Source organism: Passer domesticus, chromosome Z (assembly GCF_036417665.1).
Source record: "Passer domesticus isolate bPasDom1 chromosome Z, bPasDom1.hap1, whole genome shotgun sequence".
Classification (NCBI taxonomy): Eukaryota; Metazoa; Chordata; class Aves; order Passeriformes; family Passeridae; genus Passer; species Passer domesticus.
In genome coordinates, this window is record NC_087512.1 from 81,482,672 (window position 1) to 81,497,270 (window position 14,599).

General features: G+C 47.4%; 2 protein-coding genes across 2 annotated transcripts in view; one reads left to right on the forward strand and one right to left on the reverse strand.

Annotated features, from left to right (window-relative positions):
- On the forward strand, window positions 1-1,889 carry RPS23 (ribosomal protein S23). Its single transcript, XM_064403063.1, has 4 exons — window positions 1-141; window positions 391-550; window positions 1,302-1,422; window positions 1,688-1,889. Exons 1-4 carry the CDS (start codon window positions 138-140, stop codon window positions 1,832-1,834), a joined length of 432 nt encoding a protein of 143 aa, XP_064259133.1. The 5' UTR covers window positions 1-137; the 3' UTR covers window positions 1,835-1,889.
- Window positions 1,890-5,122: 3,233 nt separating this feature from the next.
- The window catches only part of ATG10 (autophagy related 10), a 60,591-nt gene continuing 51,114 nt past the window's right edge, over window positions 5,123-14,599 (reverse strand). Inside the window, exons 6-8 of the mRNA XM_064403062.1 lie at window positions 7,742-7,839; window positions 7,343-7,456; window positions 5,123-6,980 (exon numbers count right to left, since the gene is read on the reverse strand). Coding sequence (XP_064259132.1) covers window positions 6,968-6,980; window positions 7,343-7,456; window positions 7,742-7,839 — 225 coding nt within the window. The 3' untranslated portion in view covers window positions 5,123-6,967. The remainder of the gene's footprint in view (window positions 6,981-7,342; window positions 7,457-7,741; window positions 7,840-14,599) is intronic.

Below are 14,599 nucleotides of genomic sequence, written 5' to 3' on the forward strand. Positions count from 1 at the left end.
GGCGCCCCTCGCGGCGCCGGTCGGCGTTGGGCTCAGGCGCGGCGCGGGCAGCCCGCGCGGGTCCTGCCGGGCGCGGCTATAGGCGGCGGGCGCGGCCTCTCCGCCCTCTTTTCTCGCTCGGCAGCCGCGCGGAGAAGATGGGTGAGCTCCGCGCCGCGCCGCGCCCTGCGGGAACGGGGCCGGGAACGGGGCTGCGGGACCCCCCGGCTGCGGGACCACCCTCCGCAGGCGCTGCTGGCCTGCCCGCAGCCGGCTGTGTGCGGTGCGGGCGGCGCCGCGGGCCGTGAGGCCGCGTCCGCCATTACCCGCCGCGTGCCCGCCGCGGCCTCACGCTTCCCTTCCCCTCATGGCTCCCTCCCCTCCTCACGCCGCCTCCGTCTCGCCCTGCAGGGAAGTGCCGAGGCCTCCGCACCGCTCGGAAGCTGCGCAGCCACCGCCGCGACCAGAAGTGGCACGACAAGCAGTACAAGAAGGCGCACCTGGGCACGGCGCTGAAGGCCAACCCCTTCGGGGGCGCTTCGCACGCCAAGGGCATCGTCCTGGAGAAAGTGTGGGTGATCCTCCTGGCTGGAGTGGGCCGCCCAGAGCCCCTGGGATGCGGCTCCCGAGAAAGACGGGGAAAAAAATAGGGATTCGGGGTGTTTTTTCTAAAAAATGGCGGGTGGGAAATAAAAATCATGGGCCAGAATTAGTTTAAAAAAAAAAAAGATGGGAGGGGTTGGCACAATAAAAAACGTGTGGGGTTTTATCAAAAATTGGGGAAAACCGGGATTTATGGCAAGAGTTAGAAAAAGCAAATTTTAAAAGTAAGAAATTGTAGTTAAAAATCAGGGAAAATTTTTTTATTTTCATAGATGATGATCAGGATTTTTTGGCACAAGTGGAAAGGAAATAGTCTACGTGTGTCATAGATCCTACCTACTTACTCCTTTTTTTTTTTTTTTTCCCTCTTCAGTAATTTAAAAATTTTATTGGGATGCTGCCACAGCTCTGGTTTTGGGGCACTGTTTCTGTGGTTTCAGTTTGGGATTTCTTTTAGTTGTTTTTTTGGTTTTTTTTAGAATTTTACTGAATTAATCTGGAGATATATTTAAGTTTCTGTTTGGCTTAGGAAGCATTTTATGGATTCCAGCATAAATCTAGATTAATATAAATTAATTGAGTATTAATTCAGTGTATTAAAGAGCTCACAGGTGTTGAGATACAGACACAATTTACACTGAAAACAAGGTAAAAAAGTTAATTTTGTGCTGATGGATGCCCACCCCAGTGACTCCTTTGCTGGTTGGTTTCCTTTGCAGGGGAGTGGAAGCCAAGCAGCCCAACTCTGCCATCAGGAAATGCGTCAGGGTGCAGCTCATTAAGAACGGCAAAAAAATCACAGCTTTTGTGCCCAACGATGGCTGCCTGAACTTCATCGAGGTAATTGCCGGGCACCCTGAAACCCCGTGAGGAGAACGGTGTGGAAGGCAGATCTGTTCCCTTAGCAGTGCTGGAATGGGGTTTCAGGGATTGTGGTCAGCACCCGCTGTGCTGGGGCAGGTGCAACTCCCTGGGGGTGTTGGGGACAGGCTTTGTGTCCCTGTCCTGGGTTTGGGGCTGTCCCTGTCCTGTCTCGGGTTTGGGGCTGGTTTTGTGTCCCTGTCCTGGGTTTGGGGTGGCTCTCACTGTCCCTGTCCTGTCCCAGGAGAACGACGAGGTGCTGGTGGCCGGCTTCGGGCGCAAGGGCCACGCCGTGGGGGACATCCCGGGCGTGCGCTTCAAGGTGGTCAAGGTGGCCAACGTGTCCCTGCTGGCCCTCTACAAGGGCAAGAAGGAGAGACCCAGGTCGTAAACCCTCACAAGAAATCCTGTGACAACAACACCAATAAATCCTGGGTTTTAAAGGAGTTCTCTGATGCTTTTTCGGGGGTTGCTGTAGGAGATGGGGCAGTCACAAAAATATTCCAATTAAAAAATTGAATTTCTCCCTAGATCTGACCAAAGCCCAAACCCTGATTTTCCTTTTGAACTACTACTGAAGAATCAAAATATTCCCTCAGGGCGTCACAAACTGCATGAATTTTAATGCACAGTTGTGAAAAAGAGCCTTTCTCACATGAGAAACCCTCACTGACATGCTGGAATGGTGTTTGTGGCAGCACTTCCAGCCTCAGGTGTGATCAGCACAGGCACAGAACTCCCTGGGTCTGGGCTCTGAAGGGGTGATGGAACCATGGACCCAACCCAGAGAGTTTCACCTCTGTTTAATATAAAATAACCACGCTTATTTTGGGGCAGGTCTGCCCAATTTGAAGACACCTGTTACAGTACAGTAACACTGTGCTCTGACTTGGGTGTCTGAATTTTTACCTGCTTAGCCAGATAAAAAGTGCACAGTTTAGTGGTTTCTTCAAGTAGTAAAACTTCAAAATATTTGGCTGAAGTCAGAGTGAACAATTCCCTTGTTACAACTGCAGTTGGTCTGCATGGTGAGGGAGAGGCTCTGATTCAAATAGTTTTTAGGAATTCATGTGAGAATTCAGCAATTTATATGAAAATGGAGAAGGAATCGAAGAACACGTTGAGAATCTCCCCCGATTTTGCGAAGTCCAACTCCTGGGGGAGGCAGAGGGGAAGGGGACTGTCCCCGTGGCGGTTCTGAATCCCAGATTCCAGAGGAGAAACATTCCGCGGGCGCTGTGGTGAGGCCGTGTCGCCACCAGATGTCGCGACAGGAGCGGGGACAGCTGAAACGGAAACTTGGGCGGGTTGTGACAAAGGAAACGGGGAAATTCGGGCAAAGCGGGGCTCCAGAGAGGCACGGGAGCAGCCCCGGGACCCCAAAGCTGGGCTGTGCTGGGCTGGGACCCCAAAGCTGGGCTGTGCTGGGCTGGGACCCCAAAGCTGGGCTGTGCTGGGCTGGGACCCCAAAGCTGGGCTGGGCTGGGACCCCAAAGCTGGGCTGTGCTGGGCTGGGCTGGGATCCCAAAGCTGGGCAGGGCTGGGACCCCAAAGCTGGGCTGTGCTGGGCTGGGACCCCAAAGCTGGGCTGGGCTGGGACCCCAAAGCTGGGCTGTGCTGGGCTGGGCTGGGATCCCAAAGCTGGGCTGGGCTGGGGCCCAAAGCTGGGCTGGCCGAGCCCAGAGCCCAGAGGCCTGTGCTGGGCCCAGCCCCGCGGGGGCAGCAGGGCAGGGGGGATTCTGCCCCTCTCCCCTCAGCCAGAGCCCACCTGCAGAGCTGCCCCAGCCCTGGGCCAGCCCAGCAAGGAGCTGGAGCTGCTGCAGCCAGGCCGGAGGAGGCTCCAGGCTGGGCAGAGCACGGAGCAGCTCTGCTGGCAGCAAAGGCTGGCACAGCTGCCATTGCTCAGCCGGGCAGGAGAAGCTTTGGGCTGAGCTCAGGGCGGCCTTGCAGGGCCTGCAGGGGCTGCAGGGAAGATGGACACAGACAATTGCCAAGGGCTGCAGGGACAGCACCCAGGGAATGGCTGCCAGGGCCAGAGGGCAGGGCTGGCTGGGATCCTGGCAATGGGAATTGTTCCCTGGCAGGGTGGGCAGGGCTGGCACAGGGTGCCCAGAGCAGCTGGGGCTGCCCCTGGATCCCTGGCAGTGCCCAAGGCCAGGCTGGACACTGGGGCTGGAGCAGCCTGGCACAGGGGAAGGTGTCCCTGCCGTGGCTGGGGTGGCTCTGGGTGGCCTCTGGGTCCCTTCCCACTCCAGCCATCCTGTGATTCTGTGGTTGTGCCACTGCCCAGGAACAGCCTGTGTTACCTGGACACTGCAGGAGGAACCCAGAGAAAGCTGAGCTGAGCAAAACATCATCAAATCACTAGTAGAGGCGTTTAGAGCCTAAAAAAATACATATTATGGAACCCAACATCCTCCAAAACAGAGGAAAATCCACAGCTGGCCACGTTTTCCACCTCATCACCAAAACTAATTAATATTTTCACTTATTAAAGCAGCTGGCCAACCATCTGACACCAGCCACACCTGACAGAATAACATCGCTGCCACAGGAGATGTTGTTTTGTAACACACTTGAGGAAGGTGTTAAGAGGGGGCTCCGTAAATCCATTCTCTGTTCAAACACAGCAGTGAAATCTCCTCTGCCTTAAGGTGAATTTGTCTTCAGGAGGTGACAGCTACAACAACCTCTCAAGTGGGAAACTGAAAGCTTCCTGGTGGTGCAGGGTTTTTTAAGATTTTCCTGAAATCCAAGAGATAAAAAGCTGTGTGACACTTTCCTAATCCTGAGCACTCAATATAGGGTTACTTTTGCAGCTCTCAGCTTCAGGCTTTCTTTTTATTATTATTATTCTAGATGGTAAGAATTTATTGCTAAAAAATTCACTAAATTCCTTGAAACACTTTTAACAGCCTACATGTTGCTAAAAATAGGTGTAAATACCCATACACATGCTGTTCTCTAGAAGAGAGCATTTTTGAGGAAATAATTGTAACTTCTCCATTCAGAGGGAAGAGCAATCGTCCCTCCTTTGTGCTGGAACTGAATTTGTACGTGTGCAATATAAATACAGATGTCCAAACAGACTCATGAAACCATCATCATAGCAAAGAGGGAGGGGAAAAAAAGTTATTGAGAAAGTTTTGCTGGAATTCATGGAGTTGCAGCAAGAATTGATACTGATTACTTGACTTATTCAGCTGTAATTAAGGAGCTGCACGTTTCCTGCGTGGAAAGGAATGTTCCTGTCAGTAAGCAAAGCCAGGCAACCTCCAATCTCCTGGCAGGGGGTTAAATTCTTACCTGGTCACGCTGACACAAATGAGGGATTATGTATGTGGCTACCGACTGCACTCCCCAGAAAAACACATTTTTTGGCTTAGGTGAACACAAAACATTAATTCCTCTTGATGATTCTGGCAACCCAGGGCAGGTATGACACTGTTCTCTCTTACAAGAGCTCCCCAGAAGTAAAGAACCTCCCTTGATGTGTCTTCCCAGATTAGAAAAGGTTAACAACAGAGCAAATTTACAAATCTAAGCTGGAAATTTTCTCCTTGGTAGGATGCAAGAGTTCAGATAATGCATGTAGACAAAATCCAAGCTCAGGTCTAAGGATCTTCAACAGTTTAACTAAATAATGAATCACAACATAAAATATAATAACAAAACAGTGTCACACTAAAAAAAATATGTATAATCATATCACATATCACAATTATAACACATTAAATATATGTATACAAATATATAATTTTCATGTATAAAAATTCAGTAAGATGTCCTAGGTCATTAAGGCATAAATGTAGACAGGAAATTGGGTGCCCTCCTCCCACCCAGCCATTAAAAAGGAGATACAGAAATGGACTTTTTTATCCTCTTGGTCCCAAATATTTATGTTAGCCTGCATTTGTTTCTGTATCCAACCTCCATGTATTTGTACTAACCAAGCTGAATTTTGGTTTTCCAGGCAAATTTCAGGGAAACTTTGATACTGATAACACATAGCACTGTCACCTCCTTGTTTGAGCCCAGTGTAATGCCCTGGTCAAACGATCCTCTTCTTTGTTTGCAAATGGTGACTTAAAGTAGAAAGCATCGGGTGTTGAGACTTGTTCCATGTAAAATGAAAATATTTATTTTCCTTTACATATAAATTCCACATTTTGAAGGCTGAGTGCTTCTACTGTTCCAGGGTAACCCAAGTGAAGATCACAGAGCAGGGGTGAGGATTTGACAGCTCTTAAACCTGCTGTTACCTCTTTTTGTTGGCTCTTCCTCTTGTCTAAGTCTCACTTACATTTAAAAACTTGGATGCAATTATCAAGCATGTGTTACCAAAAGTGTTAACGAAATCATTGTAGCTGTGGGCCATATTTTGTAAATCTTACATGGGAAAAATGGCTTTTCAGGTTGATATGACACAGAACAAAATAAACTGTGTGCTTTCATTATTAATTACAAACATCGGGCAAACAAATTCTGCGACCACGGAATTTGGAGGACTGCACTCTGCATCCCATGTCCACCAATGGCAAGTAATGGAAGTTAAAAACGTAATTTGAGAAAGCAGAATCTGGATGCATTTCACACTGTGGCACAGCCTCGACTCTGCGTGCGAGTGACAATTGCTGGATGTGCAGAGTGAAACCTGTGCCCCAGTGCCAGCTGCTCAGACTCTGTTTCACACTGCACATAAAATGGGAGTGGGAGAGAAGCCAGGATGGGTGGTAGGGAAGCTCCTCATCATCTGCCTCTCCGTGGCAGCACCACCAGGCAATCCCCCAGAACCCAACAGCTGTCAGGGGAGGCTGCAGAAGCAGCGCAGGGTAGGGAGCAAACCTGTGAACAACCACAGCTACCAGGAGAAACACTAACTGGGAACAACAGCAGCTCCCAGGGGCACGCAGAGCTTCCCTGGCAGGCAGCAGAGCTCGGCAGAGCCAGATGTTCCCACACGGCTGCTCCAGAGCTGGACCTGCTCACCCCGTGCAGCTCCAGCGGCTCTGTCTGCTCCCTGAGGTGTGATGTGTGGGGGATATTCCCGGGATGAGGATGTTCTGTGTGCTGGGGAACATGGGCTGGTCCCTCACCAGGCTCTGCTGGAGAAGGTGGCTCCCAGGTGAAGCAGTCTCAGCCCCCAGCCTGGCTGCCACAAGCTCACACCACATCCCATGTGTATTTTTGTGTGTTTATACTGCTTTTTCTGCCCCACAATGGTGCAGATTTTCTACAGGTAAGGTCAGTGGATCCAGATCTCTGGCTTGTGCATCTGTGTGCAGCCTCAGCAAGGGCACAGGAGGCAGGAGATGAGTGCCTTCAGGGCAGGTCAGGTCTGGGTGGTGCTGAGGAGGTGCTCCCACAGCAGCAGCCAATTCCCACCGTCATCTGTGGCGAGTTCTGGCCACAGGAAAAGCCATGAGCAACCACTTCCACTCTGGCATGGCTGAGCAGGACCCTTCCACTTCATCCCCAGGGAAGTCTGCAGCAGCTTTATCCCAGCCTAACCACTCCCAGTCCTTCAGCTCAGGGCTCTGGAGAGGCGACAGCAAACACAGAAAAAGGAATTAAATTAAAATCCTTGCAGCACTTAGGCCAGGCCCCCAACCCTGTGCTGGGGGAACCAATATGAAACACTTCCCCACACCTGAGAGAGACCCCAGGAGCCCTCTGGACTCAGGAAGGCTGTCAGCAATGGTCTGAGCACCTCTCTCTGCACAAATTTTCATTCCAAAGCAAGTGAGGCAACAAGGCAGGCGGGTAAGCAGAACACTGAAAGGTTGAGTTCTAAATTAACCAAGAGCTTCAAAGGAGGAGGAAATGGTTCTGCCACTTATCCATCTGATCTTTGGAATGGGAGGGTGGGAGAGGAAAGGATGGTTTCCTCTTCTCTTACCTTTCAGCCACAGCTGTGCTCTGCTCAGGTGCCAGTTTTGCATAACTCAAAGGCAGATTCAGGCCCACAACTGGGCCTACAGTGCTGAGCCACAGTGTGATGTAATTTGTGTTTCTAGGGGGAAAAGAAAAAAAAAAAACACAAAAAAACCACCATAAATATATTATCCCAGCTTTTTCTGAATTGCAGACAGACTCAACAGCCACAACACAACTTCAGAAGGGGCTGTTCCTTCACTTTTCCTCTCCCAAAAGTATTTTAATTTTGAGGTCTGAAGTGACAATACAGGAATCTTATTGTGCTGGCACTAAGGAAGTAGCTTTGCCCATTTCCACCCTGCAGCTGATTGACTTCACCTGCATTGCAGAAAGCCTTGCAAGGCCCAGCAGTGCCCCTCACCTGTGGTGCTCCTGGGAGCCTCTCAGCACAGCAGAGATGAATTCATTGGTTCGACAGGGGTGCAGGACAAAGAAAGGCTGCCCGAGGATGGGGTGCTCCTAGGAGGGAACAGATTATGCTTGGTCATGGAAGGGAAAGACAGAAAACACATCATGTGCATCTGGAAAAGACAAGGCAAGTTGCAATCCACCCCTGATGCAACTTTTCTCAGTTCAGAATCTCAGCTCACATTGCTTTTCCTATCACCGTCATGACAAATTAAAACATATTGTATATATTACACATCAATAATATATATTCTGCTCTGTTGAAAGGGAAATAAGATCAGCAACCAGGCTACGCCACTACTCCAGTTAAAACACAATAGTTTGTGAAAGGAACTCAAGTTAGTGTATCAGCATCACCTGGCTGAGGAGAGGCAAAGCTACTGTGTCAACCACAGTGTGAGCAAATATAACACAGAAAACCCATTCCTCTCAGGAAAAAAGGTCTTCACCACCCTGAGCCCTGGTGTCTTTCAGGCTGGTGCTGGGAAATAAACACAGCTCCATTTGGAGAGGCAAGAAGGGAGAAGGAGGTGGCTTCAACTTCCACTTGGTTCTGATGCTGAAAATGCTCTCATGAGGATCAATCCCTTCATGTCTAAGAGAACTTCAAAAAATTCCCAGAAGCTTCAGAATACACAAAAAAAAAGGTGTTCAGAAAGCTTTATTTCACACTGCAAACAGATAACTCGCATAAGAATGCTACCATCTGCTGTTGTCAAAAGTGAATTGATGCAGGTTTTCTTCGAGATTGAGTAATATTTTGAATTAAAATCCCTTTCAGTATCTGCTCAAATAAACTTAGACCTCCAAATAATTCCAGAAAATATATGGACTGTACCAATGGTATACCTTAAAGACAGCAAAGAAAGTATATAGCTAATAATATTTACAAAACTGTTATTCAAGGTAAAAAAATTAAAAGTAACTTGTGCAAAAAATTTGAGTGAGCTTCACAAACTCCCAGAAAGGAGAGAAGTAATCCAGGTTTAAGTGACTCAGCTGTCTTAACAAGGCATGAAGACGATTCCCAAAGCTGAATATTCAGCCTAAAGTTATTCCCAACCACCCTGACCTCCAGGTTTTCATTTTGCCTTCCTACAGCAAACCACTAGTGAAACACAGAGGCCAGACCTGACTTTTTAAAACAGTTTATTACATTTACATTCTACTTTTTTTTTTCTTTTAGTCCTTCCTCTTCTTACATGACAACAGAGTGACACGGAAAGCATTCCCAAATGCAGGAATTTCATGCTACTGGAAAGACAGGACTGTGTCACACACTCCCAGGAAAACCACAGAAGTACAAGAAACCAAAACAAGTCCTGAGCCAAGAGCCATTAAGGAGCAGCCTTTAAAAAGGGAGGAGGCTGAGGTGGGGGTGAGAAGCTTGTGGAGCATCAGGGAAAACACTCTGAGAGCATCAGCTCTGCTTCCAAATCCTGTACACAGTGGCATCCTGTGAGGCTCTGATGTGCACTCAAGGTTAAACACTGACACAGCAGCTCTGAGGAGGGAGCATGGGGAGGCTGCCAATAGAAATGCAGGAGTTATCAAAGCCCTGGATGATTTCAGATTTGGTAATGGGCTACAGAGCCTCTCGCTGCCAGGCCCCCAGCCTGCCCTGGGAGAGGGTGAGGTGGGATGAACCCCAAATCCCGCTCAAACACTGTCAAAAAGGTGAAAAAGAATGAAAGTTTGTGCTGCATCAGCTTCACTGGCATTAGCTCACTGCCTGCTGCACTTACCTGGCAGAACAATGACACTGCACATGCACTGAAATGCATCCTGAGCAAAATATTAGGGCAGCAATTCCACCCTTCATCTAGGCTGGTCCTGTGCCAGTTACACCAGAAATATACAGTCCTGCTGGGACTGCAGGAGGAAAAAACGCCAAAACAGTACAAACAATATGTAAGAATCATCCATTTCTTGTTTACAATTAATCTTTTTCCAGTCAGTCATGCACCAGGGCACTGTGAGAGTTTCAAGCCAATTCCCACAAGCACTCACTGGCGCTGTACTGCAAGAACCCATTTGCAGGTTGCCCACAACTCTTCTGGGCAGTAATACTCTGACACGCAGTTTATTTGAAATCAACAGCATTATTCTCTTGGATCTGTCTGTGATTTTGGATCTATCTAGCCATGGGGCTGATTTACAGCAGTGCCTGTTCAGCACCACATGCTGGAATCCATCACACATCTGCATATCCCTCTGAGTCTGACCCAGCTGGGAAGGGGAAGGAATACTTTCACATGCAGGACCAGCTCTGCTGAATTTGGAAGCCCAAAATGTTTCTTCATTTATTTTCTGCAGAAAGACCTCTCTCCTAGGTGATGCAGGAAAGGTGTGTGAGGATGTTCTGTGCCTGCTGCTTGTAGCTGCTGCCTCAACTCCTGCCATTAAAAAAACCTGGGAGAGAGAGATGGATGAAAGACACAAATGTTCCATGGGACAGAATGAAAATTAATCAGAGAGTCCTGGAATGGTTTGGTTTGGGAGGGGCCTTAAGGCTCATCGCATTCCTGCTATATAAATTATCTGTAAATGCAATGCACAGCACTGAAAGAAATTTTTCCACAGAAGTAGAAAATAATGAAGAGAATCAATACTATTGCAATGTAATTGGTTCAATTAATTATCAATCTGCATGGAAAATATTATTGAATCTTCATTTCAGAGTAACTCAAGTAACAATAGTAACGGGATTTGAAAGTCTGAAGCTGGCAGGGAACTTCACATTGCTTTGATCTCTGCATTATTACACAATCCTGGAATGGTTTGGGGTGGAGGGGACTCAGAGCCCACCCAGTGCCACCCCACCATGGCAGGGACACCTTCCCCTGTGCCAGGCTGCTCCAGCCCCAGTGTCCAGCCTGGCCTTGGGCACTGCCAGGGATCCAGGGGCAGCCCCAGCTGCTCTGGGCACCCTGTGCCAGCCCTGCCCACCCTGCCAGGGAACAATTCCCATTGCCAAGATCCCAGCCAGCCCTGCCCTCTGGCAGTGGGAAGCTGTTCCCCCTTGTCCTGAACCTGGTTTTCTCAGGAATGGCAGCCCAGGCTGGGACTGATTGAGCTCTGGCAGCACAATGCTCACTGCCTGTGCAGGTACAGCCCTCCACGCACAGGGGCTGAGCAGGGAAATGTCACAGCACTGATCTGAGCAGTGGCAAGGACTGGGCAGCTCCCAGCACAAGTACAATTAAGACTAAGCTTCCATCAGATTGGATTAAGTCATTTTATCAAGCAGTCTCCATGTCGGATTTAAACCCAAAATAAACATTACTTCAGATAAGGGGTAATTGTCTGTAGGTTCCTGTACTGTGCTCTGCTGCTCTCCTCCCCAGCCAGCAGGAATTTTGTTGTCAGTACATCTCTTGTAACAGCACCGTTTATTTTCTCTGTCATAACTGGAGCTCTTCCAGGGGTAATGGCTTCTATTTTCTCCAGTGCTACATTAAACTGCCTTCGAGCATCCATCACAACATTTATGGTCTCTCCATTGATGATAGTTCAGGGGATTTGTGCCTGAAACTGCCTCTTCCGTAGCCTGGTTTGCATGATGTTGCTTTGTAAAAATAAATTCACACAGGGGTGTCAAAAAGTTCATGCAGGATCCTACCAGCAAGCACCACAGCCATTGCCAATTGATTCCAGACTTTTTCCCAGCAGCTGCCAGGTCAGAAAAAGAAGGCAGCATTAATAAAACATGCCCCCCATAATCTCTTCCATTTAGGAAAAGGAAACAGTGAAGCAATTAATAAAGAGGATATAACTTTCACCCCTTCTTCCAATTTCTGACCACATTCATTGAAACAAACAGCTGAATTTAAGTAAAAATTCTTCACTCAAGATAATACAATTTATGTCTTGAATTCATGGTCTGCCTTCTTTATTCCTTATTTTCACACACATCAACAATAACTTACTTGCTAATATAATCCAACTCTACATATTCAGAAAGAAGGCAGGAAGATTTCTCTCTTCAGACTGACCCTGAGTCTCAGAGCCAGAACAGCAACTGAACATGAACTTCAAACATGTGCAACTTGAGGTCAAAGGGAATTTCCTCTAATAATGGAATTACTACAATGGAAAATCTATTACTATGGAATCACTGTGTTGCAAGCACCACGTTAAGGAACTGTAATGGCACGGGGAACTTTTATAATCCTGACAGAAGGTGTAAATCACAGTAATAAAGCTGTTGGTAGCACAGTAATTGCACGGGGCTTCTCCATCCTACTCACTTGGGGTTATGCTGGATTTGGGGAAGGAATTGTTCCCTGGCAGGGTGGGCAGGCCCTGGCACAGGGTGCCCAGAGCAGCTGGGGCTGCCCCTGGATCCCTGGAAGTTGGTTGGACAGGGCTTGGAGCAGGCTGGGATAGTGGGAGGTGTCCCTGCCCATGGCAGGGGGTGGAATGGGATGAACTTTCAGGTCCCTCCCAACCCAAACCAGTCTGGGATTCTGTGACCTGGGACACATAAAATGTATTTATGGTCAGTGAATTCAACTGACAACCAGCAGCCGACTCATCCTGCTGGCATAACCGAGGCAAGTTTCCCCAGCTTTGCAACAAAACACAGAATCCCCACCAAACCCAGGAGCTGAAGGTGGAACAACCTGCCCTGCCTGGGACAGTGCTGAGCAATGTCCTGGCAATGCCACTGGCACTGCCCTCCTGCTTTGCTCAGACAATCAGAGCAGATCTGCGCTGGCATCGAGCAGGGGAAAGCGTGAAGGGACAGCACAGAGAAGTGCAAACCATCCCCAAAAAGCAGATTTCTGTGGTTACTGAGCCTGTCCTGGCGGAGGAGGCTGGTTTGATTTACACCCCAGCTCTTGCAGTTGCCCCCATGATTTAATGCCGCCGTTCCCGTGTGCTCCCAAAGACCCACAGCCACGTTCAGAGATGATTTTTTATTGACACCCTCACCACTTCCAACACCACGCAGCCAATCAAGCTGGATCCTGTCCTTCTTTCATCACACACCAGGTCCAGGCTGAAAAGGCAATTAAATGGCTACATTTTCCTGAGGAAAGCAGAGATGCTTTGGCAGATCCTACAGAAATGCAAGGACACTTAACACAGCCAGGATTTCTCTGAGATGAACCACGCCTACCACTTTGCATCTGCTGCTTCAAATCCATCATGGATCCCAGCAAAGGTGCCTTCCAAACCAAGCCATTCTGTGACTCCGTAATTCATATTTTATGCCCCAATTCTGCCTGATTCTAGAGTATTTATAGTTTTGAAGAGGTGGTGAATAATTTTTACATTTTATAACTTCATTATTTTTAATTTTTATTAATTTAATTATTTTATTAAATAGTTAAGAGAATATGCCTGAAAGGCAGAAGACGTAATGCAGGACAAGCACAACAGTAATCAAGAACAGCCAACACTGCTGGTCCATAACTACGTATTTTATATATGTATAATAAGGTTTGAATTATTAATTTCAAGAACAGGAGGAATCAAAGCAGTAGGTGACACTCAGGCATGTTTCTAAAGCTTAACAAGCTTCATTTAAGGCTTTAAAGCTTCTCACAAGCACGTAACTTATGCATTTAGGATTTTTCAAGAAAACTTTATACTTAAAAATTGGCAGGTCCATAGTTACATTGTCAAGAAATGGCATCTCAGCCATTTTCCTAAGAAAATAAACAGATGATTCTTCTTCCATGCTTGCCAAAAGTAGATTAATTCAGTTGTCACCATTTTAGTTATGTAGCATATAGTCTTAATTAATTACTATTTAAAATCTGTTCTTAAGTTATGAGATTCATCTAAGGTGCAAAACTGAACGATCCAACAAGCTGTGGAAGTATGGAAAAGACACTGGAAACAGATTTCCTACCCTGATTAAAAAATTATAAGGGAAAAAAAGAAAAAAAAAAAGAAGAAAAAAAAAAGAGGAAAAAAAAGGAAAAAAAATTTTAAAAAAACCCCAAACCCATGCTGGCATTTGACAGAAGTGGCCTGAAAGGGTTCATATCCCATAATCCCAGATATTCCAGAGGATGCCCCAGCAGCACCTGGGACAGCACAAGCCTGGGCTCCCTCTGTGGTTCACTCTTCCCTGCACTGCTGGAGCAGATCTGCACCCCAGGCACTGCAGGACTCACTCCTGCCAGGTAATTTTGCATCCATTTATGGACAAGTGGCCTCATGAATTTGTCTAAATGCTTTTGAACTGCTGACACCATCTGCTGCCACCACTCCAGAGCACAGGTGCTTAGGTATAAACTGCTTTCTGTTAGCACAGATACCTAGCTCCCATTTCAGCAGCACTTAAAATGATTTTTTTAATTACTAAAGTAAAAAAAAATATGGTTTATAATGCCCTGTGGCCACTCCAGTGGCCTTTCAAATGGATCTGAGTGTGCCACATATGATCCTCACTTCTTTCATACTGTGCAGTCACTGCTGTTGTGTAATTTGGGATTTTTCCATAAGGGGGGAATGTTCAGTAGGCAGATTCATTCCAGAAGTGAACAGCCAGCAGTCAAGGTGGGGGAAATGCAAAACAGAATCCACTTCAGCTTACAAGGAGAAATGCCACACCAGGCAGGGAAGGTGCTCTTACAACTTACTGCACAAATTTCTGCTTGGGAAGCAGAACCACTGCTACATAAATTATCTGTAAAAGCAATGCACAGCCCTGAAACAGATTTTTCCACACAGGTAGAAAATAATCAAGAGAATCAATACTATTGCAATGTAATTTTTCAATTAATTATCAATCTACATGGAAAATATTATTGAATCTTCCTCTCAGAGTAACTCAAGTCACAATAGTAACGGG

What these genes read in the sequence shown, in the direction of transcription:
- RPS23 (XM_064403063.1), top strand. An exon ending in GGCATCGTCCTGGAGAAAGT is followed by an intron (nt 551 to 1,301) that starts GTGGGTGATCCT and finishes TTTCCTTTGCAG; the next exon opens with GGGAGTGGAAGCCAAGCAGC. An exon ending in GCTGCCTGAACTTCATCGAG is followed by an intron (nt 1,423 to 1,687) that starts GTAATTGCCGGG and finishes GTCCTGTCCCAG; the next exon opens with GAGAACGACGAGGTGCTGGT.